General features: G+C 41.9%; 1 protein-coding gene across 2 annotated transcripts in view; it reads right to left on the minus strand.

The window, feature by feature from the left end:
* The window catches only part of LOC126428166 (myosin-2 heavy chain, non muscle-like), a 68,961-nt gene extending 42,128 nt beyond the window's left edge, over positions 1 to 26,833 (minus strand). For both annotated transcript variants that reach the window (XM_050090077.1, XM_050090076.1), the window contains exons 1-3: positions 26,659 to 26,833; positions 7,633 to 7,768; positions 2,337 to 2,469 (exon numbers count right to left, since the gene is read on the minus strand). In XM_050090077.1, the coding sequence (XP_049946034.1) occupies positions 2,337 to 2,469; positions 7,633 to 7,768; positions 26,659 to 26,738 (349 nt within the window). In that variant the 5' untranslated portion in view covers positions 26,739 to 26,833. The remainder of the gene's footprint in view (positions 1 to 2,336; positions 2,470 to 7,632; positions 7,769 to 26,658) is intronic.
* Positions 26,834 to 26,890: the final 57 nt, after the last annotated feature.

The following is a 26,890-nucleotide window of genomic DNA, read 5'->3' on the forward strand; positions in this document are numbered from 1 at the left end:
AAGAAGGCAATGAGTGATGAAGTAGTATGTGCTAATAACTGTTACAGTGCATCTGTTTCATGAAAATGAAATCATCATCTCCGTTATGGAACTGCCTGAAATAACTAATTGTGTTTCTTTATACATCACTGACATTGTTTTGAAACATTACTACTGTCCTCCGATTCTGCTGGTTTATCACTGAGTTAGCCGAAAGTACATGCCCAGCAAATATGATAGAATATAAAAAACAAATATCGGTAGGCGCTACAGCAAAGCAATCTTCAAATTATACGTTGACAATTTTTATGCAGTGTGTCATGTTTTTCATTTTCCTGAAAACAAATGTCTTGGTACGGTCCTATTAAACAACCAGCTCCATATTACTAACAGAAGACAAAGTTACAATCAGAATAAGACATTGCTGCATCACCATTTTGTTGCCAACTTCTGAATATTACTCTTTCAAAGAGTGCTAAATACTTAGGCACTGTTTGAACAATTTTATGAGCCAGTGTAAATGTAAGCTTCAACTGTATACACCTTTTCATTCACATAACACTGAATGATTTTCTTACTTTCAAGCAACAGGTGAAACTGCTAGCCAATCACGCAATATTCAGATCAGGCAACCAACAAATAGTGAAACACAATGTGTAGACTGCAGAGCAAGAATGTTTTTACCTTCAAAATATGGCACTTATAATGCTTTTATGGGATCTCAGGCTTTGATTACGAAATTGCAGACAAGGCCAACACAAAAATGACAGATTGCGTTTCCTGAGGACAAGCTGACATTGTCACCTTTAATTCCCATGGCAAACAGATATTATCTGCTGCATCATGCTGCAGGGAAAAGGGGGGGAGGGGGGGACTCAGCACCATAGCCAACTGTGTGATTGTCTTTGGCACTCCTCACAAAAGTGATACCGTTTGCCTCAATGCCACCTTGGAGGTGTGACGTAATTGGGCATTATATTCCGACTGTTACTATGCCTTTCCATTTGGCATTAGTCAAGTTTTTTCAAAGCTTTCATTTCACCAATCAAAGAGTCCTGACAGTTTCTTTGGCTGTGTGTACTGCATAACCTTGACAACAATGTCACTGACAAAGTGGCTACATACAGACAAGACTTCTACCAGAACTTAACGAAAAGCCCGTCGGAGGGGGGCATTACTTCTGAATAATCACATCTCCCTGCAGAAATGTAGGAACATATGAAGCATTACTGATCTTGCCATTTATCTTAAACAATTGATTAAAGAAAGGGAAATCGGTGTTTATAGCATTTGTAGATTTACAGAAATTCTTTTGACAAATTTGACTAGAATACACTATTTGAAATACTGAAAGCTGCAGAATTAAAAAAGGGAGCCAAAGACTATTTACAACTTTTATAGAAACCAGAATGCAGCTGTGAGTCAGAGGACAATAAAGGCAAGCAGTGGTCAAGAATGGAGTGAGGCAGGTTTGTAACCTATCCCCAATGCTATTCAATAGGTAGACTGGATAAGCAATGGAAGACAAAGGAAAAATTTGGCAAAGGAATCAAAATGCAGGGAGAACAACTCAAAAATTTGACATTTGCAAGCAACACTAATTGTCACACAGCAAAGGACTTTGAAGAATGGTTGATCACAATGGATGTCTCTAAAAGGGGTTGTAAAATGAAGAACAAAGGATGCATTCCTGGAGCAAAGAACTATCTAGATGTTGACATGGGACCACATCTGTTACAGTGCTGTGGATCTGAAAGCAACTATATAACTCCTATCATCCAATTGATCATGGCAGGGAGGATAGTTTAAATATAGAACACTGAAAAGGAAACATCTTTGAAACATGTGTATTTATTATGCATGTGCTTTTCACTACCAATGTACTACTAGTTCCTTTATGGTTGATCACAACAAATTGTGAAATGTTAGTTACGTGTTCTTTACTGACAACCTTCAGTCAGTCAGTCTCTCAGTCTCTCTCTCTCTCTCTCTCTCTCTCTCTCTCTCTCTCTCTCTCTCTCTCTCTCTCTCTCTCTCTCTCTCTCTCTCTCTCTCTCTCTCTCTCTCTCTCTGACCCCCTCCCCTCCTACTCATCATCATGCAACATGTGGGAATCCATAACACTGGAAATTCCTGGATGGAATAATACATATATGTGGGTAGCACACTCTCAAAAACAGTTTATGACAACATTTGAATGATCACTACATATGGCCAACTCTAAAACTGGGACCAAACTTTAGCAGTATGGTGGTATAAACATTGAAACACTACTAGTAATAGTAATATTAATAATAATTAAAATCAACTAATGCATATTACAAGGCATTAACCAACCAACATTGGAAAAGACGTACGTTTTTCTTTGATCTCTCTTTTAAGAGATTCTATCCTCTCCTTTTGTGCTAATTCCTTTGCTTTCTTCTCCTGGACTTCCATTTTTAATGCTTTGTATTCTTTTAGCAATGCTAACCTTTTTTCTTCCTCTGACTGCAAGAAATAAAATGCAGCATTATTAATAATTAGTTGTTATTTTTGTGGTTTTGGCTTTAATGTAATGACAACTGGACTGACAGACCAGTGTCAGTCATCAGATAGCTGTTTATGGAAGACAGACATACTGTACAAATATTTTTAATAAATTTAGTAAACTGTCAAAGTTGAGAAATATGGAAAACAATGAACATGAAAAAAAAGCTCAAGGTGATGACTCATCATACGATTTCTGAGATTTCTAGGTTGAAATACCAAATTTTCCAGAAGTAATTTTTTTTTGTATGTGAGAACAAGCTTTATTTATCTAACCTTCATGGCTGCTAATTAAACACTTTTAGTTGGCACATGATTTAATGGTGGTTATTACACATTGAGCTAGCATTGTAAACAAGTTTGCTAAGAAATATGATTACAGGGTGTACATCAAGTCCGGGAACACTCAATTATTTACTGCACAATAACCAAACATTGTACAGATATCACACACATGTCATTTTGAAGAGAAACTCTGATAGTTTTTTTTTGTTTTTTTTCCACGTATACCACCATAGTGTAGTTTGGTAATTTGCCTATAGTCAGTGCTAGTCAAAACACGGCTGTGTTACAGAAGGGGATGCTGCTTCATGAAATGGCCTCCCCAATCGCCAAATCGCACTGTGAGAGACTTTTTTTCTATGGGGACACATTAATAATCTGGTGTACGTACTGCTTCTACCACTCGACGTAGAAGAGCTCCGCGAGAATACAAGAAGCGGCTGCCACAGTCAACGATGCCACGCTGGTACGGGTATGGCAAGAATTCTATTACCGTATTGACATCTTGATATAAGATGAACATCAACAAAAGCAAAACAAGGATAATGGAATGTAGTCTAATTAAGTCGGGTGATGCTGAGGGAATTAGATTAGGAAATGAGGCACTTAAAGTAGTAAAGGAGTTTTGCTATTTGGGGAGCAAAATAACTGATGATGGTCGAAGTAGAGAGGATATAAAATGTAGGATGACAATGGCAAGGAAAGCGTTTCTGAAGAAGAGAAATTTGTTAACATCCAGTATTGATTTAAGTGTCAGGAAGTCATTTCTGAAAGTATTCGTATGGAGTGTAGCCATGTATGGAAGTGAAACATGGATGATAAATAGTTTGGACAAGAAGAGAATAGAAGCTTTTGAAATGTGGTGCTACAGAAGAATGCTGAAGATTAGATGGATAGATCACATAACTAATGAGGAAGTATTGAATAGGATTGGGGAGAAGAGAAGTTTGTGGCACAACTTGACCAGAAGAAGGGATCGGTTGGTAGGACATGTTCTGAGGCATCAAGGGATCACCAATTTAGTATTGGAGGGCAGCGTGGAGGGTAAAAATCGTAGAGGGAGACCAAGAGATGAATACACTAAGCAGATTCAGAAGGATGTAGGTTGCAGTAGGTACTGGGAGATGAAAAAGCTTGCACAGGATAGAGTAGCATGGAGAGCTGCATCAAACCAGTCTCAGGACTGAAGACCACAACAACAACAACATTGACATCTTCTGCCGGGTCACTCACGGTTTGCATATTGCATGTTTGGGGGAGAGAGGGGGGGGGGGGGGGGGGGGAGAACACCTTTCAGAGTTTCTTTTCAAAATGCAATATGTATGACATCTGTACAATGTTCAGTTCGTGTGCAATAAATAATTGAAAGTGTTCCTGGACTTTATGTACACCCTGTAAATGTTCAATATGAATGGCATGTTCAATATTAATACTCTTTAATAACAGAAATTTGTGATAATTTACTATATATTTTATTCATACCGAGAAAACTTATTAGAATACAGTATGAAGGAAAGGTAAAGTAACAGACAACAAATTTACTAATGAATTTTTATTGTTCTACAGTAGGAAAAATACTCTCCTCAGTAGTCAAAAATAGTGTCAGCCAAAACCAAAAGAATGTCACATCAGCTTTAAACTGATTTGGAAGTAGTATTTGAAACAAAATGGTTGAGAATGTCATAATGAAATACTATTCCAAGAAATTTTTGAACGAAGGTAATTCAGATATAATATGGCACCACATTTGCTTACAAATTTTACTGAAGATAAATGAAATTAAAAAGCAGTATGTTACTCTACATAACTTCCTTCACTGGGCAGTGCACTTCTTAGCCTCTGTGCTCATATATCAGAAGCAATTCCCTGAAGTCGTCAGTGAATTACCCCAACTAATACCACTTTCTTTAGCTCGAGCATAAGTAATTTAGCGAGTTTACAATAGGTGCATTTCACCAGTTCACCGACCCACGCACACTGGTGTGCAGTGCTACAGAGGAGGAGAAGAGAAGTGGGCAGAGGCAGATGGAGGACAGCAATTAGGGAAGATCGAGGCCTGGGGGTTATGGGAGAGTGTTCCAACTAGTGCAGCTATGATTAAAACAATTTATTATAGAATAACCATTTGACATAATAATTTACTAATATATAAGAAACTATCAGCCTTGATTGCGGTAATGAAACCAACCTTTACCTAGGTTTCAGCCCAAATAATTTACCCGTCTTCAGAAGATATACCTGAATCTATAATTTGTCTAAGAGGGCATGGTCTTATTTCTAGACCATGCCCTCTTAGACAAATTATAGATTCAGGTATATCTTCTGAAGACGGGTAAATTATTTGGGCTGAAACCTAGGTAAAGGTTGGTTTCATTACCGCAATCAAGGCTGATAGTTTCTTATATATTACATTATCACGATTGCTGACTGTGCTGCAAAGTTGAAAGTACATAATAATTTACATTTGATGCTGTTACATAGTTACTAGTTTTTTTTTTAAGACCACTTATTTTAGTAAACCTCAATGTGAGCTCCCTCAGTAGCTTGGAGAATGCCGAGGCGGTATTCCCGTTCCTGCCAGGTGTTTCGTAACATGTATTCTGTCACGGTATCCACAGCAACTTGTGTCCCAGCCTTCAGTTCATCAATGTCAGCAACTGGTGTGACGAAGACTGTCCTCAATATAGCCCCAGAAAAAAAAGGTCAAGGGGCGTAACATCTGGAGAGCGGGGTGGCCAGGTTGTTGGACCGTTCCTTGCAATCCACCGATCCGGAAATGTTTCGTCCAGGAAATCACTCATCATCAAAGCCAGCCCAATGGGGGGTGCTCGATCTTGCTGGAAAAGTATCCGCAGTTGATATTCTTTTAACTGTACGGCAATGAACTGTTGCCAAACATGTAAGTAAACGTTAGCAGTAATGAATTTTTCCACGAAGAAAAACAGACCAAAACCCCTGTTATGCACGAGGCCACACCAAACATTCATTTTTTCACTGTCTCGCTGTAACTGTACAGTAGCATGCAGAGACTGAACCCCATATATGGACATTATGCCTATTTACCATTCCACTGACACGAAAGGTGGATACATCAGTAAAGCATATGCAATTTAAGTAATCATTAGCACCATCAATCCTGTTGAGAATCTCAGTTGCAAATTCAGCACGTGTCAGCAAATCATTCGGTTGCAAGGCCTGCACGATTTGCACTTTGTAAGCGTGCAACCTAAGACTTTTGTGAAGAACCTTCATCACACTTGCTTGCGATATTTGAAGTTCACACGATGCTCGACGAGTCGATTTAGATGGACTGTCGAAACGATTGCCAAATGCGATCGACAGTTGTATCACTCACACGAAGCCCGCCACTTCGAGGACGATCTTCAACGCTGCCTGTTTCGTTAAACTTTGCATCCCGTTGCTTTACTGATTTAACGTCAGGAGGTCTGTGTCCATAAGAAGCCCACAATTTACACCAAACACTGATGGGCGATTTCATTTCGTGAAAAGGAAGCACACACTGCACTTTCTCCTATTTCGATGCCGTTTCGCCAGCAACTAACGTGACCTAACAGACCCGCATCGGTGTTGTGGAGCACTAGTGCCATCTATTGGTTACAACAACTAGCTACACTAACCTATGAAATGGCATCAAATGTAGCTTATTATGTTATTCTGTTATAAATTTTTATAATCAGGGCAAGACTTTGTGCTCACCCTGTATTTCTTCTGTTACCCAACATTTCTTTATAGTCACTTTCGTTGCCTTTATGTCTGTCCAACTTAAGTGACTGCCCTTTTTTGAAAAGTTCATTCCTCTTCAACTGAACTGCCTACTGTGAATTTTTTTTGTCACAGCATCTACAGCCTTAGATAACCTCAAACACACCTCGTCCATCCTCAGTACTTCAGTATCCGACTTCTTTCCACTTTGATTCTTCCAGAAGATTATCTTACACTTCTCTCTACTCTTCATTACTCAGTTGTGATCTGAGTATCTGCAGCTGGGTATGCCTTAAAACCCAATATCCGATTTTGGAATCTTGTCTTACGCTCCAGGTGCGTCTCCTCCTCTAATGAATCATTAACAGTGTATTCGCTATTACCAGCTGAAATTAGTTGCAGACGGAGCTATTGAAATAATAGTCTGCTCACTCAGAACTTGGCATACAGACTGTTATGAAAAATACCCAATCACTGAGACACATTAACATTTCACTTTCGCACCGAACACTGAAGTGGAACCGAGGCTTGCAGCAGAAAGTGACTGATTACAATCTGGCAACAACCCAAGATTCTTGGATTTCCCAAATCTTAACCACACCATTATGGCTCACCCATATTACCATCGAGGGAGTACATACAGGTTATGTAATTAACATAAGAACAGTGAACAACTGCAACCAACTGAATGAAGCATTGCAGTCGTACAGACACCGACTTCATCTTCGGGAGTAGTTTGGTCTGTCCTGTCACCCAGATTTTGGCTTTTTGTCATTTTCCTAAATCACCTCAGGCAAATACCAGATTGGTGCCTTCAGCAAGACCACAGCTAACCAACTGTCCTAGTCTCATAAAACATATTATGTGTGCATGTGTACTGGAGCTACTTGTATTCCTAGTGTTATGGTGAGACATCTTACACCATCATGACAATTTCTGGGTTAAATAAACACATACGTAAAAGAGAATGACATAGATCTGGTCTGCTGCTATCTGCTCCAGCAGTCTATGAATGATAAAGTACAGAGGAAAATCACAGGTGTATCAGTAATGGTAACGCTAATGCAAAAAACAGCAAATAATCACCACAGAGATTTTTTAAAAATAGTGCGAACTTACATTTTTTTCATCAGATTCAGACTTCTTTTTCATTTCACTCATAGCCACACGTCTACGTATCATCTTCACCTCTTCTTCTGGACGAATGCGCATCATCATATCTTCTATGATTGGTCGTATTTGTGGATTACACACACTGGATAGTACAACATGCTATTATAATTGGTTTGCCGTGTTAAAAATAAAAGTTAAAAGTCAAAGAAATAATATAAATACAAAAGTTACAAGACATCAGAAAATATCAGGGTACTTACAAATATTTAGCAAATTACACAGCACAGTAGTGTCACCTAGTGAAATGCACAGTTACCACTGTTTTAAAGTTTTTCATTTGTTACTGTTAGAAAAAACAGCTCAGAAACAGACGAACAACTAGAATCACAACAGCACAACCAGTGTTCGGCTGTAGTCAACTGTTTAAATACAAACAAATATGAACCTAGACTATACTAGATGCCAGTCTTACAACAACCTTTACTTAGCATTCACATTCATTGCCTTCATCAACTCGACCAAGTTATCACCTTTCACCCTAAACTAGACTTCAGGCTACTGCTACAGAACTGTGTCATCACAACCAATCAACCCCATTTCAGCACGACACCAGTTGTACCGTACTCATTCTAGCAGCTCACCAGAAATGGGCTAAGGTTTTTCAGCTTGCATTTAAGGAAATTTGCGAAAAATGGAAATTGTGTGTGACAGATTTGTTATACGACTTTACAATTTTTGTAATGGCCAAAATCAACAACCGTGCCTCAAATCCTATTGTTCAACTTTTGATAATCACCTTCACAGATGGCTGTTTACAATTCATCACAAACATGATTCTGTGAGAAGTAAATTATGTTAAGATGAGACCGGAAAGGACTAGCACATGACTTATTGTGATACAACTCAAGGCACGATGAGACTGCAACGTATTTGATTTTGCATTAACATCTAGCTATGAAAAAGATCTGTTCCCAACAAATATCACAAAACTTAAGTGTCAATTACTGTAAGGAAATGCTTAAAAAATTCTATCAATGGGAAGCAAGATGTCTATACAAAATCCTAACAGGAGACAAAGCTGTCATATTCCAGAAACTAAGTAACGATCACTTGTTCGTGTGCCTGAGTCAAAGTGAGACCGAAAGAGGTTTACGATAATGATTGAAGTAGAAAAAATAAATTAGAAACTAGAATACAGATTACCATGGCTGGCTGATCATGAGAATAGAAAGGAGAAGCAAGCCACTCTGCATTACATTAAAACCACCACCCTAAAAGCCGTACAGTGGAGGACACAGAGGGACAAAGGACATACCCTAAAACTCATATCAAATGATAAAACACACCCTCACAAATAGAACATAGAAGTAAAGCTACTGTTGGAGCATTGTCGCCTAACACCGAAGGTAGTGTGCTGGGAAATTTAAAAGTCCACCACAGAGCGGCTAAAAGTGGGCAGTCCAGCAAGAGGTGGACGACTGTAATTTGGAAGCCACAGCGATATTGAGGTGGGTCCTCGTGACGGAGGAGGTAACTAGGTGTGAGCCACGTACGGCCAATACGGAGTCGACAAAGAACAACTGATTCTGTGCAAGAGGCCCGCAGGGAAGACTTCCACACATTCGCAGTCTCCTTAATGACACACAGTTTGTTGTGCATACTGTTATGTCACTCCGTCTCCCAAAGCTGAAAAACCTTGCGGCATAAGACAGAACGCAGGGCAGTTTCATCAGAGATACCCATCTCCAGGAGAGGTTTCCGCATAGCCTGTCAACAAGTTCGTTACCTGGGATTTCAACGTGTCCTGGGGTCCACACAAACACCACTGAACAAGTGGACCATTCCCGGGCAGACGTGGCCTCTTGCATGTTTGCTACTAAAGGATGGCAAGGGTAGGACTGGTCGGTAGCTTGTAAGCTGCTCAGGGAGTCAGAACAGAGAGGAAACTGCTTACCAGAACAGGAACGAATGTACTAAAGTGGATGAGATATGGCCACCAGCTCGGCAGTAAATACACTGCAGCCGGCAGGCAAGGAATGCTGTTCAATATGGTCCCTGAACATAGGCGAAGCTAACATTACCGTCAGCCATCGAGTGAACAACTTCAGAGCCCCAGTACACGTCAAGAATTGAGAGGAAGCGACAGCAGAGAGCGTCGGGGTTAAAATGGTCCTTAGGGCCGTGCAAAAGGTCCAGACAATGCTTCGGCCGAGGTATACACCGTGGAGGTGTACATGAATGGACCTCGAGCAGAGATGGTAAAGAGAAGGACTCCAGTTCAGAGAGAAGGGATCACACGCGAACCGAAATCGTGAGCCCTAATGTTGGCCGCCGATGCGGGAGATAAACTGCTGCATGCGGCAAAAGAAGACAGTAATTCAGATGCTCAGAGGAGCTACGAATGTGTGCAACAAAACTGTCAAGCAGTTGTGCACATCAGATCCACAATCAAGGGACTCCGGCCTCCACCAGGACACTGGTCACCCAACTCTTTCTAAAAGCTCCTGTCACTAGGCAAATGCCACAGTGGTGCACTGGGTTGACTAAACGCAATGCTGAGGGCACCACCGAGCCGTAAACCAGACTCCCATAGTGAAGGCAGGATTGAACAAGGGCTCTGTAGAGCTGCAGCAGCGTAGAGCGATCTGCACCCCAGTTGGTGTTGCTCAGGCAGTGGAGGGCATTGAGATGCTGCCAGCACTTCTGCTTAAGCTGACGAAGGTGAGGAAGCCAAGTCAATTGAGCTTCTGGATGTCCTAAGAATCGCTTTATCTACACTACAGTGAGTGGGTGGATCATCAATAAGATAAAATTCAGGTTCCAAACGAATGGTACGAGGCTGACAGAAGTGCACGACACACGACTTTGCGGCAGAAAACTAGAAGCTGTGGGCTAGAGCCCATGACTGTGCCTTGTGAATGGCACCCTGCAGGTGCTGCTCAGCAATACCAGTACTGGAGGAGCAGTACAAAATGCAGAAGCCATCTGCATACAGAGAAGGCGAGACCGGCAGCCCTACAGCTGCTGCTAAGCCGTTGATTGGCACTACAAAATTGAGATACACTCAATACGGAGCCCTGAGGAATGCCATTCTCCTGAATATAAGAGGGGGGTGGGGGGGGGGGAGGATTATGGGAGGCACCAACCTGGACACAGAGTACGGGGCGAGAGGAAGTTTTGGATAAAAATCAGGAGCAGGCCCCGGAGACCCCACTTATACAATGTGGCAAGGATATGATGTCACCAAGTCGTGTCAAATGCTTTACGTAAGTCAAAAAAGACAGCAACCAGATGTTGGCATCTGAAAAAGGCTGTTTGGATGGCAGACTTGAGGGACACAAGGTTATCAGTGGTAGAGCAACCCTGGCAGAAACCGCACTGACACGGAGCTAGTAGGCCATGTGACTCCATCTCCCAACCCAACAACCAACACACAATATGTTCCAGCAGCTTATAAAGAACGTTGGTAGGGCTGACGGACCGATTACTATCCGCATCAAGTGGGTTTTTACTGGGTATGAGCAGTGGAACTACAGTGTTCTCCCACCTTGCGATGAAAATATGCCATCACAGCAGATCTAGTTGAAGATGATGAGGAAATGGCACTTGTAGTCAGAAGAGAGATCATCTGACTGTGGATCCAATCCGGCCCACGAGCTGTGTCAGGTCAATGTGCAAGTGCGCTGAGGAGCTCCCACTCCATAAATGGAGCATTAAAGGGTTCACTGTGGCGTGTAGTGAATGAGAGGACTTTCCTTTCCACTCGCCGTTTCAGGGTGCAAAAGGCTGGGAGGGGGGGGTTAGTTCTCCGACACAGAGGTTCAAACATAGTGCTCGGCATTCACGTTTGCGTCGGTACAGAGCACGCCATTGATGGTAACACCAGGGACACCTGTTGGGGTCTGGTACCCAAAAAGACATCTGATCTTTGTCCAGACTTGGAAAGGTGACATATGGCACCCAATGGTCGACACTTACCTCTACCAACACTCCTGTTTCCGTCGTTTTACAAGCTGGCATACACGGGTACGGAGCTGCTTAAAGGCTATCAGATACTGTAAAGAGTGCCGCTCGTGTCACTGTAGAGCTTGCCAACTAATTGCCTCAGTAATTTCCGGCGACCACCAAGGGACTGCCTTTCGCCGGGGGGGCACCCTAAAGAGCGAGGGATCACCTGCTCAACCATCACATCGATGTTACCATGTCAGGGAGAGTCAACAGTGACATCAGAGGTTAAAGTTTCCCAATCCACCTTGTTTAAAGCCCATCTGGGCAGGCATCTGTGGGCCTGACGCCGGGGCAGTGACAGGAAGATGGGGAAGTGGTCACTACCACACAGGTCGTCACAAGATCTCCAGTGGATAGATGGGAAAAGTCCTGGGCTGCGAATTGATAAATCAATGGTCAAGTAACTAACTCTAACCACACTCAAATGTGTGGTGGGCCCAGTATTTAGGAGGCAGAGATCGAATTGCGTCAGTAAAGTTTCGACATCTCTGCCTCGGCCAGTAAACACGGTGCCACCCCACAAGGGGTTACGGGCGTTAAAATCTCCCAAAAGTAGGAAAGGCTGATCTAATACATTCAAGGGTACTGCACCATCTGGAGGGAGATATACGTTGCAGACAGTTATTTCCTGTGTCATCCATATTCTGACAGCCACAGCTTCAAGAGGGGTTTGAAGGCACACATTTTCACTAAGATGAGTTTACGACATAAATGTGAACTCCACCTGACATCTCTACGGTTCATGTAATATCCCTTATAGTTGCAGAGGGCAGGGGTCTGCATTGCTGGGAATCAGGTTTCCTGGAGGGCAATGCAGAAAGCAGGTGTAAAGCTTAACAGTTGCCATAGCTCAGCCAGGCGGTACAAAAAACCGCCGCAATTCCACTGGAGGATGACATCATCGTGCGACTGGGAAGGCACGGAATGTTCAATGAGGCAGTTTATGCCTCAGGGTCACCTGCTGCCAGACTTTTTGCCTGAGCAGTCTATATCCATTGTGTCTGAGGGTCCAGCAGAGCTTTTAGGAAGCAGTGGTGTGGGTGCCACCACAAGTTCCTTGTTCTTGGGGGTCTTCTTTTCTGATTTCTCACACTGTTCCTTGGGTTTCCCTGGTTGGGACGACTTCACTGATTTAGTCTCTGGGACTGAGGATGAGTGTGAAGCCCTACAACCAGCTGCTTTTGGGCTCTTCAGCCACTGGCAGGTGTCACCTTTCCCACTAGTTCCACCACCACCACCACCACCACCACCACCACCACCACCACCACCACCACCACCACCACCAATTATTCTTACGTTATACCATTTTCTGCTGCTGTTGGTATTACCATATACTCATATGACCAAAAATCTTTGTCTTTTTCATTTCCTTCCACCCACCACCACTACTATATTCAGATCGAGCCTCTGCATTTCCCTTTTCAGTATTTCTAGCTTCCATGCCACATTTGAACTTCTGAAATTCCATGCCCCAACTCTTAGAATGTTATCCTTTCGTTGATTATTGAATCTTTTTCTCATGGTCACCTTCCCCTATGGTAATCCCCTCCCAGAGATCTGAACAGGGGACTAGTCCAGAATCTTTTGCCAATGGAGAGGTCATCATGACACTCACAGGCCACATGTCCTGAGGATACAAGTTAGAGGATACAAGTTATGTGCCTCTAATACAGTGGTTTCCTGTGCCTTCTGCATCCTCATGCTGTTTATCATTGCTGATTTTTCTGCCTTTAAGGGCAGTTACCCACCCCAGTTGCCCTGAACCTCCGTCCACTCCTCATCCTTTTGAGAAGGCCGGCCATTGAAAGAATGAGGGTGACTTGTTATGCTGGAAGTCTTTGGCTGACAATCATGATTATTAATCAAATTGAAGTGGTGGCATGTTTCGAACCTGGGACCATGGACAGTTTGATTAGTACTCACAGGTACTACCCCTAGACCACAAGTGCACCACATATGTCCCATCATTAAGCAGACATGCCATCTTGCTATTGCAATGACAAATGATTACATGTATTGTCATGTTAAAGCTTCAAGATACAGATTCTCATGCAACAATCTGGAAGTGACTATACAGGAAATAAATTTCCTGTACAAGTCCATGATCATTGTGAATATTCCACAAATAAAAACATCAGCACCACTTAATATATTTATTTATAATGCCATTTCAGCTAATGCTACCATAAAAACTAACTCAAATTAAAAGAACAGAATTGCATGTCCATTACAAAAAATTGTAGAAAGTAGCTGAAGGTTTCGGTTTCGTGACAGACCGCCGCCGACAAACAGACCGCCGCCGACAAACAGACCGCCGCCGACAAACAGACCGCCGCCGACAAACAGACCGCCGCCGACAAACAGACCGCCGCCGACAAACAGACCGCCGCCGACAAACAGACCGCCGCCGACAAACAGACCGCCGCCGACAAACAGACCGCCGCCGACAAACAGACCGCCGCCGACAAACAGACCGCCGCCGACAAACAGACCGCCGCCGACAAACAGACCGCCGCCGACAAACAGACCGCCGCCGACAAACAGACCGCCGCCGACAAACAGACCGCCGCCGACAAACAGACCGCCGCCGACAAACAGACCGCCGCCGACAAACAGACCGCCGCCGACAAACAGACCGCCGCCGACAAACAGACCGCCGCCGACAAACAGACCGCCGCCGACAAACAGACCGCCGCCGACAAACAGACCGCCGCCGACAAACAGACCGCCGCCGACAAACAGACCGCCGCCGACAAACAGACCGCCGCCGACAAACAGACCGCCGCCGACAAACAGACCGCCGCCGACAAACAGACCGCCGCCGACAAACAGACCGCCGCCGACAAACAGACCGCCGCCGACAAACAGACCGCCGCCGACAAACAGACCGCCGCCGACAAACAGACCGCCGCCGACAAACAGACCGCCGCCGACAAACAGACCGCCGCCGACAAACAGACCGCCGCCGACAAACAGACCGCCGCCGACAAACAGACCGCCGCCGACAAACAGACCGCCGCCGACAAACAGACCGCCGCCGACAAACAGACCGCCGCCGACAAACAGACCGCCGCCGACAAACAGACCGCCGCCGACAAACAGACCGCCGCCGACAAACAGACCGCCGACAAACAGACCGCTGACAAACAGACCGCTGACAAACAGACCGCTGACAAACAGACCGCTGACAAACAGACCGCTGACAAACAGAACGGATCCTGAATTCCCATGCTGCAGAACGACTGCTGCACGTAGCAAGCTAAGAACCACACCGGAAATGACTATGGAAAGAGGCCCTCGGACATCAGCACAGAAGGTACATAAAATCTACGGCTGCGAGCTCGACTCTACTACACTCCGCCACCAGCAATGGAAAATGAAGCTTTGACAATGCCAGCCACTTGTACTGGCAAAACATCAGAAAAATTATCAATCGTACATCAGCTGAAGAACCCGATACAGAAGCCAACAGACAGCATGTCATAAAATATCATGCTACAAGGATGATATATTAGATGTTACAAATTTTACACTACTGGCCATTAAAATTGTTACACAAAGAAGAAATGCAGATGATAAACAGGTATTCATTGGACAAATATATTATACTAGAACTGACATGTGATTACATTTTCAAGCAGTTTGGGTGCATAGATTCTGAGAAATCAGTACCCAGAACAACCACCTCAGGCCACAATAACGGCCTTGATACACCTGGGCATTGAGTCAAACAGAGCTTGGATGGCGTGTACAGGTACAGCTGCCCATGCAGCTTCAACACAATACCACAGTTCATCAAGAGCAGTGACTGGTGTATTGTGACGAGCCAGTTCCTCGGCCACCATTGACCACACGTTTTCAAATGGTGAGAAATCTGGAGAATGTGCCGGCCAGGGCAGCAGTCGAACATTTTCTATGTCGAGAAAGGCCCATACAGGACCTGCAACATGCAGTCATGCATTATCCTGCTGAAATGTAGGGTTTCACAGGGATCGAATGAAGGGTAGAGCCACAGGTCGTAACACATCTGAAATGTAACGTCCACTGTTCAAAGTGCCGTCAATGCGCATAACAGGTGACCGAGACGTGTAACCAATGGCAACCCATACAATCACACTGGGTGATATGCCAGTATGGCAATGACAAATGTGCGTTCACCGCGATGTCGCCAAACATGGATACAACCATCATGATGCTGTAAACAAAATCTGGATTCATCCGAAAAAATAACGTTTTGCCATTCGTGCACAAAGGTTCGTCGTCGAGTACACCAACGCAGGCACTCCTGTCTCTGACGCAGCGTCAAGCGTAACCACAGCCACGGTCTCCGAGCTGATAGTACATACTGCTGAAAACGTCATCGAACTGCTCGTGCAGATGGTTGTTGTCTTGCAAACGTCTTCATCTGTTAAATGAGGGATTCAGACGTGGCTGTATGATCCGCTGCTAGTGATACGAGGCCGTTGGGATCCAGCGCGACGTTCCTTATTACCTTCCTGAACTCACCGATTCCATATTCTGTTAACAGTCATTGGATCTCGACCAACGTGAGCAGCAATGTCGCGCTACGATAAACTGCAATCGCGATAGCCTACAATCCGACCTTTATCAAATTCGGAAACGTGATGGTACGCATTTCTTGTCCTTACACGAGGCATCACAACAACGTTTCAGCAGGCAACGCCGGTCAACTGATGTTTGTGTATGAGAAATCGGTTGGAAACTTTCCTCCTGTCAGCACGTTGTAGGTGTCCCCATTAGCGACCACCTTGTGTGAATGCTCTGAAAAGCTAATCATTTGCATATCACAGCATCTACTTCCTCCCCCCAATGAACCATGGACCTTGCCGTTGGTGGGGAGGCTTGCGTGCCTCAGCGATACAGATAGCCGTACCGTAGGTGCAACCACAACGGAGGGGTATCTGTTGACAGGCCAGATAAACGTGTAGTTCCTGAAAAGGGGTAGCAGCCTTTTCTGTATTTGCAAGGGCAACAGTCTGGATGATTGACTGATCTGGCCTTGTAACACTAACCAAAACAGCCTTGCTGTGCTGGTACTGCGAACGATTGAAAGCAAGGGGAAACTACAGCCGTAATTTTTCCCGAGGGCATGCAGCTTCACTGTATGGTTAAATGATGATGGCGTCCTCTTGGGTAAAATATTCTGGAGGTAAAACAGTCCCCCATTCGGATCTCCGAGCGGGGACTACGCAAGAGGATGTCGTTATCAGGAGAAAGAAAACTGGCGTTCTACGGATCGGAGTGTGGAATATCAGATCCCTTAATTGGGCAAGTAGGTTAGAAAACTTAAAAAGGGAAATGGATAGGTTAAAGTTAGATATAGTGGGAATTAGTGAAGTTCGGTGGCAGGAGGAACAAGACTTTTGGTCAGGCGAATACAGGGTTATAAATACAAAATCATATAGGGGTAATGCAGGAGTAGGTTTAATAATGAATAAAAAAATAGGAATGCGAGTTAGCTACTACAAACAGCATTGTGAACGCATTATTGTGGCCCAGATAGACACAAAGCCCACGTCTACTAGAGTAGTACAAGTTTATATGCCAACTAGCACAGCAGATGACGAAGAAATTGAAGACATGTATGACGAAATAAAATAAATTATTCAGATAGTGAAGGGAGACAAAAATTTATTAGTCATGGGTGATTCGAATTCAGTAGTAGGAAAAGGGGGAAAAGGAAACGTAGAAGGTGAATATGGATTGGGGGTAAGAAATGAAAGAGGAAGCCGTCTGGTAGAATTTTGCGCAGAGCATAACTTAATCATAGCTAACACTTGGTTCAAGAATCATGAAAGAAAGTTGTATACATGGAAGAACCCTGGAGATACTAAAAGGTATCAGATAGATTATATAATGGTAAGACAGAGATGTAGGAACCAGGTTTTAAATTGTAAGGTATTTCCAGGGGCAGATGTGGGCTCTGACCACAATCTATTGGTTATGAACTGTAGATTAAAACTGGAAAAACTGCAAAAAGGTGGGAATTTAAGGAGATGGGACATGGATAAACTGCAAGAACCAGAGGTTGTACAGAGTTTCAGGGAGAGCATAAGGGAACAATTGACAGGAATGGGGGAAAGAAATACAGTAGAAGAAGAATGGGTAGCTTTGAGGGATGAAGTAGTGAAGGCAGCAGAGGATCAAGTAGGTAAAAAGACGAGGGCTAGTAGAAATCCTTGGATAACAGAAGAAATATTGAATTTAATTGATGAAAGGAGAAAATATAAAAATGCACTAAATGAAGCAGGCAAAAAGGAATACAAACGTCTCAAAAATGAGATCTACAGGCAGTGCAAAATGGCAAAGCAGGGATGGCTAGAGGATAAATGTAAGGATGTAGAGGCTTATCTCACTAGGGGTAAGATAGATACTGCCTACAGGAAAATTAAAGAGACCTTTGGAGAAAAGAGAACCACTTGTATGAATATTAAGAGCTCAAATGGAAACCCAGTACTAAGCAAAGAAGGGAAAGCAGAAAGGTGGAAGGAGTTTATAGAGGGTCTATACAAGGGCGATGTACTTGAGGACAATATCATGGAAATTGAAGAGGATGTAGATGAAGATGAAATTGGAGATACGATACTGCGTGAAGAGTTTGACAGAGCACTGAAAGACCTGAATCGAAACAAGGTCCCGGGGTTAGACAACATTCCATTAGAACCACTGATAGCCTTGGGAGAGCCAGCCGTGACAAAACTCTACCATCTGGTGAGCAAGATGTATGAGAGAGGCGAAATACTCTCAGACTTCAAGAAGAACATAATAATTCCAATCCCAAAGAAAGCAGGTGTTGACAGATGTGAAAATTACCGAACTATCAGTTTAATAAGTCACGGCTGCAAAATACTAACGCAAATTCTTTACAGATGAATGGAAAATCGAGTAGAAGCCGACCTAGGGGAAGATCAGTTTGGTTGCGTAGAAATATTGGAACACGTGAGGCAATACTGACCTTACGACTTATCTTAGAAGAAAGATTAAGAAAAGGCAAACCTACGTTTCTAGCATTTGTAGACTTAGAGAAAGCTTTTGACAATGTTGACTGGAATACTCTCTTTCAAATACTGAAGGTGGCAGGGGTAAAATATAGGGAGCGAACAGCTATTTACAATTTGTACAGAAACCAGATGGCAGTTATAAGAGTCGAGGGACATGAAAGGGAAGCAGTGGTTGGGAAGGGAGTGAGACAGGGTTATAGCCTCTCCCCGATGTTATTCAATCAGTATATTGAGCAAGCAGTGAAGGAAACAAAAGAAAAATTTGGAGTAGGACTCAAAATCCACGGAGAAGAAATAAAAACTTTGAGGTTCACCGATGACATTGTAATTCTGTCAGAGACAGCAAAGGACTTTGAAGAGCAGCTGAGCAGAATGGACAGTGACATGAAAGGAGGGTATAAGATGAACATTAACAAAAGCAAAATGAGGATAATGGAATGGTGTCGAATTAATCAGGTGATGCTGCGGGAATTAGATTAGGAAATGAGATGCTTATAGTAGCAAATGAGTTTTGCTATTTGGGGAGCAAAATAACTGATGATGGTCGAAGTAGAGAGGATATAAAATGTAGACTGGCAATGGGAAGGAAAGCGTTTCTGAAGAAGAGAAATTTGTTAACACCGAGTATAGATTTAAGTGTCAGGAAGTCGTTTCTGAAAGTATTTGTATGGAGTGTAGCCATGTATGGAAGTGAAACAGGGACGATAAATAGTTTAGACAAGAAGAGAATAGAAGCTTTCGAAATGTGGTACTACAGAAGAATGCTGTAGATTAGATGGGTAGATCACATAACTAATGAGGAGGTGTTGCAGAGGATTGTGGAGAAGAGAAGTTTGTGGCACAACTTGACTAGAAGAAGGGATCGGTTGGTAGGACATGTCCTGAGGCATCAAGGGATCACCAATTTAGTATTGAAGGGCAGCGTGGAGGATAAAACTCGTAGAGGGAGACCAAGAGATGAATACACCAAGCAGATTCAGAAGGATGTAGGTTGCAGTAGGTACTGGGAGATGATGAAGCTTGCACAGGATAGAGTAGCATGGAGAGCTGCATCAAACCAGTCTCAGGACTGAAGACCATAACAAAAACAACAGCATCTTCTTCCTGTCAGTTAAATTTCACGTCTGTAGCACGTCATCTTTGTGGTGAAGCAATTTTAATGGCCAGTAGTGTAAAAACCTGATTCCACAAACCTTACAACTTGCAAAATTCAACATCAAAAACAAATGGTAATCAGGGGACTATCTTGGGTCATAAAATGAAATAAATATATTAAGTTCCAGCTGACAGTTTGTGGCAGTGTAGGGATGTTGCCCCTCAGAACTTACATTTTTATACAATTTTTGCAAAGATTGTAATTAACACCCCAATTAGGCATATATTTTTGATGCTGAATTGAACCTTGTTTTACAAATTCTAAGATTTGGTGCATTAGCTTTTTACAATTATTTAACTTTTAATTATTTACCTTGAGTAATGAACACTTGTCATTCTTTATGCGCATATAGTCTGAATTGCAGATCTGATGATGGCAGAAGCGAAAAAGTATTATAAAGGAAGAAATGTTAAGCAGCGAAGACTGTTTTATTCACAAAAATCTGTTGAAACATGTTTTTTTACTGAAAGCATTATTACTTTTTTATGATGATATAATAATTTCAAACGGGACTCAGCTTCAACTTCATACAGCATCTGACCTAATTATCTTTCAGTTAGAATGAGCCATCTTATCTACTGCTGCGTATTCAACTAAAAACTTATGTATCACTCACTTATATCACAAATGATATTGTATATTGTACTTTATGTGTAGTTAGTCATGAAAAATGCTGTGGTCTACAACCATGTTTTATCACAATCGTGGGTGAAAGTTATGGAGTACCACCTCCCTCCCCCCTATGTTTTTTGTAGTTAATACACAAGACATGTATACAATGTATCGAAGTACTCTAAAGCCTGCCCATTACCTAAAGCAGGTTTTCTGAATTTATCATACAATTTCAGTTTTCATGACAAAATTTATGATAAACAGGGCACAGTATTTTAAATATAGCACAAACATTGGGCTATGCTACATAGCCACCTGCACAAATACCTATATTTAGCTTTCAACTTTGTTGGCTACATCAACTCTTAACCAGATTAACACCTTGCGAAAAAACCGAGACCTCTTGCTACGCTATTACACTGTGTTGATTTTTGGTTTGGGGTAGGGGTATGTACTCTATCACACACTAACCCACTTGGGATATATATGAAATTGTAAATAAATTTCATACAGTGAACATCTCATCAGCAATAAATAAATTTATCCAACATATTCAGCACCAAGAAACCAACAGGTCTGTTTCAGTCTTTATTTTCATTTTGCAGCCAGTTCTGGCTCAAAGAGATATAACAAAAAATAAAACTGATTAGAATATGTACATAATTCTGGCTTATTATGAGGAAGTACATATAAGCAACATATGGAATTTTGAGATGTACAGAAACACAAAGTGTAAGTTGAGATTGCAGAATGTTTATCACGAACAAGATTTTTTATGGATGTATGCTGATCCAAAGGTAATAGGAAATTATCAATTTAGGAAATACGGAAGCGTCCGATCCCGCCCATCTGCTATGACCCATGACGTCACAAATATGACTGAAACGACTATAAACCACGATTCCAATACGGTGCGTATAAAGTCGTTACATACACATTATGAAGACGAAAATGCATCGAAAAAAAAAACAAAAAAAACCCACACACACGTTCCACAAAAAGCCTAATGACACTAATGGGACAAGCACGGGAAATTGGGGGTTTTTGGGTGGGGACAAACTAAATATAAGCAAATTTAGACACACACCCCCATACAATACCACGCAAAACTCCCCAATATCATCTGGAATTGGGCACTTCCCTTGACCTATATAGCTCAACAGCAGCTCCCGATCCCATAAACTAGGATCAAATGCTTCCCTTCACCTATATAGCTCAAAAACATCTCCCGATCCCATAAATTATGATCAAACACTTCCCTTGACCTATATAACCCAAAAACATCTCCCCATACCAATACCAACATTCACAGCCACACATTTCAATAAAACACTTCCTTCGACACCAACACACACTAGCAACAAAAAAATAAAAGCTTACCACAAAAAAGTTCCGGCGCCACAAACTAGGTTGGCCACCACAATCCAACACACACACACACACACACACACACACACACACACACACACACACACACACACACAAACAAACTAACTAAAAAATACTCAACCAAAAGAAAGACCTGACCCACCCACAGCTCAACCCCCCAACCAACCCAACCTCCCCCTCACCTCAAAATAAAAAACCCATTAAAAAAACAACTGCAACATAAAAAAATCTCAATCACACACTACAACTCAACAAAAACTTCAACAAAATAGATCCTCCAAACTAAAACATTAATCAACACACACCCCGCCCCCTCACAAACACTAACACCATCCACCCCATACTGAGCCGCAGCCACCCACCCACCTACCTACCTACCCAAACCACCCTAATCAACCACTTTAGGCCTATACATTTTACTAACAGCCCTTTAAAAAAACCCGAAAAACACAATAGCCCTCAGGGACACTCTTTCGCCAACAGTACTCATCTAAATGAGACTGAAGGTTGGAAGAGCACCCCCCCCCAAACAACTGACTTAACAGTCCCCCCCCCCCCCACATCCCCTCTATTGTATTTGTCCAAGCCCCCATTTCATAATTTTTGAACTCTAAGCTATGGTTAATGACTAAATGATTGAATCCCCTCTCACCCAACCCCTTGTATCAAGAAAATGCATCTGAAACTACTGTGGACCCCTGTTCTATGTACCCCCCAATTAATCCCACTAATTCCGCCTTAGACCTCCCTTCCACAACCCTAAAAACACATTCAGAACACCTACCCCCCCCCTCCCCCGCACCGTAACAACAGCCCCCCACACCCAGACACCAACTACAGACTTACCCCTCCCACACTTCCTTTTCCCAAACTGCGACTCTTCTTCCACCTCCACATCAACCCCATGCCCCCCCCCCCCCCCCAGCTAACCCCTGTACTTAATGAACTATGAACACACTTCACGGCAAAAAGAAAACGAATCAAGCACACTCCTCTCACTCACAACAGTCTCATGCGTGCAAAAACTGTGTGATGATCTATAACAAAAATAATAGGTCACCAGTACAATCTCGCGCATGCCCAACCTAGACTTCTCGAACCAGGAACCACACCGTATGGAACGCCAAATGTCATCCTTTCGACAGTGCCACATATAACCATCCCTGGTCCGAGATGCCAGAACTTTAGCTAACTTCATTTCTTCGCTACAAATAGAGCACATCACGACCCTGGCAATTCAACCAAACAGCTGCAAAAACTATCAGTTCCAAAGCAGTGTTTCCCATCATTTCCCTCAGATGCGCACTATTAATTTTATCCATCATGTCTATTCCTCAACAAAAACAACAACCGATTTAACTCAAATTACCACACGACCTACAGTGAACAACACTAAATTAACCTTCACACAAAACCACTAAATCGTTAACTCTCTGAAACGAATTCCACTACAAACACAGCCAACACTAACAATTCTGTATAATGAGCAAGAGCAAACTGAGCCCATTACACCACACAAACGAAAGCCCAGAACATACAACCAGAGGGCACAACAAACCACAACACGACGACATCTACAAACACACCACACTCACAAACCAAACTCCACACCGTCATGACGTCACACACCACAGCACCCTTACGTCATGGGTCAAAGCCGATGCGTGGGATCGGACGCTTCTGTCGACCCTCAATTTACAGTCCTCTGAAGCAACTAACATCAGTATGCTATGTAGTTTCAGTAATAATAATTCAAGTGAGCAGTAGCTTACACATTAAAACAGATATTGGATTGTCAATTCTGTCTATTTATGGAAAATATTCCAGGAAACAAATGTACTGAACATAGTAACAACATCTAAGCTGCAATAAGAGGCTATAGACATTACAACAAAGTGGGAAGAGAACTCACTGTACTGAATTTCTTATACACTAAGGAATCTTTACTGTTCCAAGTGAATAGTTTGCAAACAATGTCCTACATAAAGAGACGGACAAGCACCAAAGAAATAGGTCTTTACATGAACATGGAAACAGATGCAGCCACCAGTTACACCTCAGCAGGAAAGAAAATAAAATCTTGTGCTGTATAGTGAAATAGAGTTATGCAATTAAGTGATCGAAGACAAACATGAAATATACACCTCCAGTAAAACTTTACACTCAAAATTATTCATTAAATAGCAGTTTTGAAACTTCAGGATTACCTGAAATATGTAAATTATATAGACAACTGTACTATTGTAACTACTATGACTGAGGGCTTTTGCAATACATTCAATTGAATAGTGAAAAATGCTGTACAAACATGTAACAGAGCAAATATTGCAGACCTATTTATGTAACTGTGTGTACTTGGGCACATATTTATGACATACATACAACTTACATTGTCTACACGTGGATAAATATACAGTAGTCTAGAATAGTCAATCATCAGGTTCCCAAATCAGAAGACATCTGAATTCTCGGGTCTGCTCAGGCCAAATTCAAAACTTTCTTTGGTACAATCAACATTACTTCACTCCTAAATCCAAGAAAGCTCTACAAATTAGGAGAAACAGTTAAGAAAAGTCAAATTTTAACCATGCTAGAAACACGATTGCAAAGTGAGAATGAAACCACGTAGCATGGATTTTGGAAATTGCAGACTATTCAAAAAGCAAAAAAGGCAAAATAACACCAATCAATATACCCCATGTGGTAGATTGTTTTACCGGTTTCATAAGACATTCAGAGATCCATAATCAAAGTGAAGAACAAAATTAATGACAATTTACTTTGAATGTGCAAATAAAATTTAAACAGTAATTAATGTAAATCAGCCAGGGGGGAGGGGACAGAAAAGTAAACATGCGATGGGGGTGTGATAGAAAAATTAATCTCTAAAATTCCACAAAATCATGGGAAAATTTTGACAGAGTATTTTAATGATTAGTTAGTGCAAGAGAAAATGCAAGGAAATAATTTGTGACTTCCTTGTGCACAAATGGAACAAGCAAAATGGATACTTGTCTAACTGTGTAGAAATTTTAACCACAAAACTGTCAACACATTTCAAACAAAACAAAAAACATTGCTATCACCCGACAAGAATTTAGTCGAAATCCGTACTGATCATATCACAATCTCATAGCCACATCACAAGGGGATTTTAGATATCTACAAGTACACACATGTCCAAATATTTACAGATCACTACCTAACCACAGTGAAACTAAATTTAAAGCCTCAAAAGTTCAGCAAACACATACAGGTAATACCAAACATGATACTGATTAACTCCAAGCAATGCTATTAGCAAATGAACTCAAAACACAAGCACAGAACTCCAAAGAAATCTCAACAGAAACTTATCGAAACTGCATAAACTCAAATTCCTCTACAAAGATGGAAAGAGACATCAATGGTGGAACAAAGACTGTGCAAGCAGTAAAATCTTGACAAAGGGGATTCAAATCATGAAATAATAACTTGGAAAAAAAAAGTGCCAAGCAACTCCAAGCAGCTTGAAAATTGAACAAAAAGACATTATGAGAAATGATCTTCAGGCTTACAAAAAAACAGGGATTCTTACATGAAACACTTAAAACAAAGCTAAATGGATACCAGCCCCAAAAACTGTTTCATGAAAGAAAGTGCACACTTGGCAAATAACCAAGAAATAAATAATTTAAAAAACTTCCAAACTGCCCTAAACCCAAAGAAAGATTTCTATCAGAAATTCTAAAAACCAATTCAGGTTCACACGCATCAAATGACGGGGAAACTGCTGGACAAGAGGTTAAAAATAAGCATTTGGTTAGGACGGAACACTGTTGCAGAAGTCCTAAAACCTCCCACAAAAATTTTGAAAGAAAATTACAGTGATCATGCAAAATATCTGACAGAAAACCATACAAACTGGAAAACTGCACTGATACATCCACTACATAAAAAAGAACCATAACCAATAATACCTTTAGACGGGCCTTCAGTTTGTGCCATACAAAATTGTATTAGTACACACACACCACCACCACCACCACCACCACCACCACCACAATCTGAATTCAAATTCGTTGAGTATCAAGAAAATTCCAGACCAAACGGATTTTGTCTAAAACAAATTTTAGCTATGAAACTAATTCTCACATCAAAATATTTATAATAAGAAGGTATCTTTATAGATTTTAAAAAAGTTTATGAGAAAAAGTAATCCGAAAGTGGCGAAAACTGAAATTACAGTTTAAAATTGATGAACCAATCAAATTCAAGAGTGATTCTCAACCCAAATACATATGTTAAACTATTCAGTGACAGCTTTCTGGCTAACAAATGACATCCGTGACAAAAAAAAAAAAAAAAAATATGCATATCAAAATAAACAAAACTGAGGCACTACAATACAGCCACAAAACCAGTCTGTCTATATGGGGCTGAAGGCACTTAAGAAATCCAATGTGAAAAACGAAAATAACATTATTAGTTTGAAATCGCATTTAGGAATGAAAATACTGTACATAGAAATTGAACGGGCAGAAATTGCGCTTCAGGGTACACGTCCTGGCACAAAAATCCAATGAGACCATTACAGTTTGATCCTATGAGCGCAAAAAGGAGCTATTCTGGAAGACAAAACGTAATACAAACAATAAGAAAAGGTAAAACTAAACCATAAAATGCCACTAGTTGTACATGGCGCGGTCAAGTAGGTCCCAAACGTTATGATTATTATATTACATTATGTTTTCGTTACAATAATGAAATGAAGTATTCAGCAATAATCCAGCGAGAAAACGAAAAAATAGCACTATGGTTACAGGTGGCTGTCAGGAAAAGCGGATTTAATTGAATAGCTCAAACCTTCGCAATGTTTCACTATCAGGTGGAGGAAGACCAAGCCCTGCTCTCCAACTGACTACCTTTAATTGAAATTCTTCCATTCTATACGCAGCTCAGTTAACACTAGCTCACTGAACGTCACGCTGATTTCCTCTTTCAACTCGCGCTGAAATTTTCAAACGTCAACACTCAACAGTGTACAATTCGATTGTCGACACTTGTTGTCGATTACATCAAGGTCGATTAAAAGTTA

This window comes from Schistocerca serialis, chromosome 12 (assembly GCF_023864345.2).
Source record: "Schistocerca serialis cubense isolate TAMUIC-IGC-003099 chromosome 12, iqSchSeri2.2, whole genome shotgun sequence".
NCBI lineage: Eukaryota > Metazoa > Arthropoda > Insecta > Orthoptera > Acrididae > Schistocerca > Schistocerca serialis.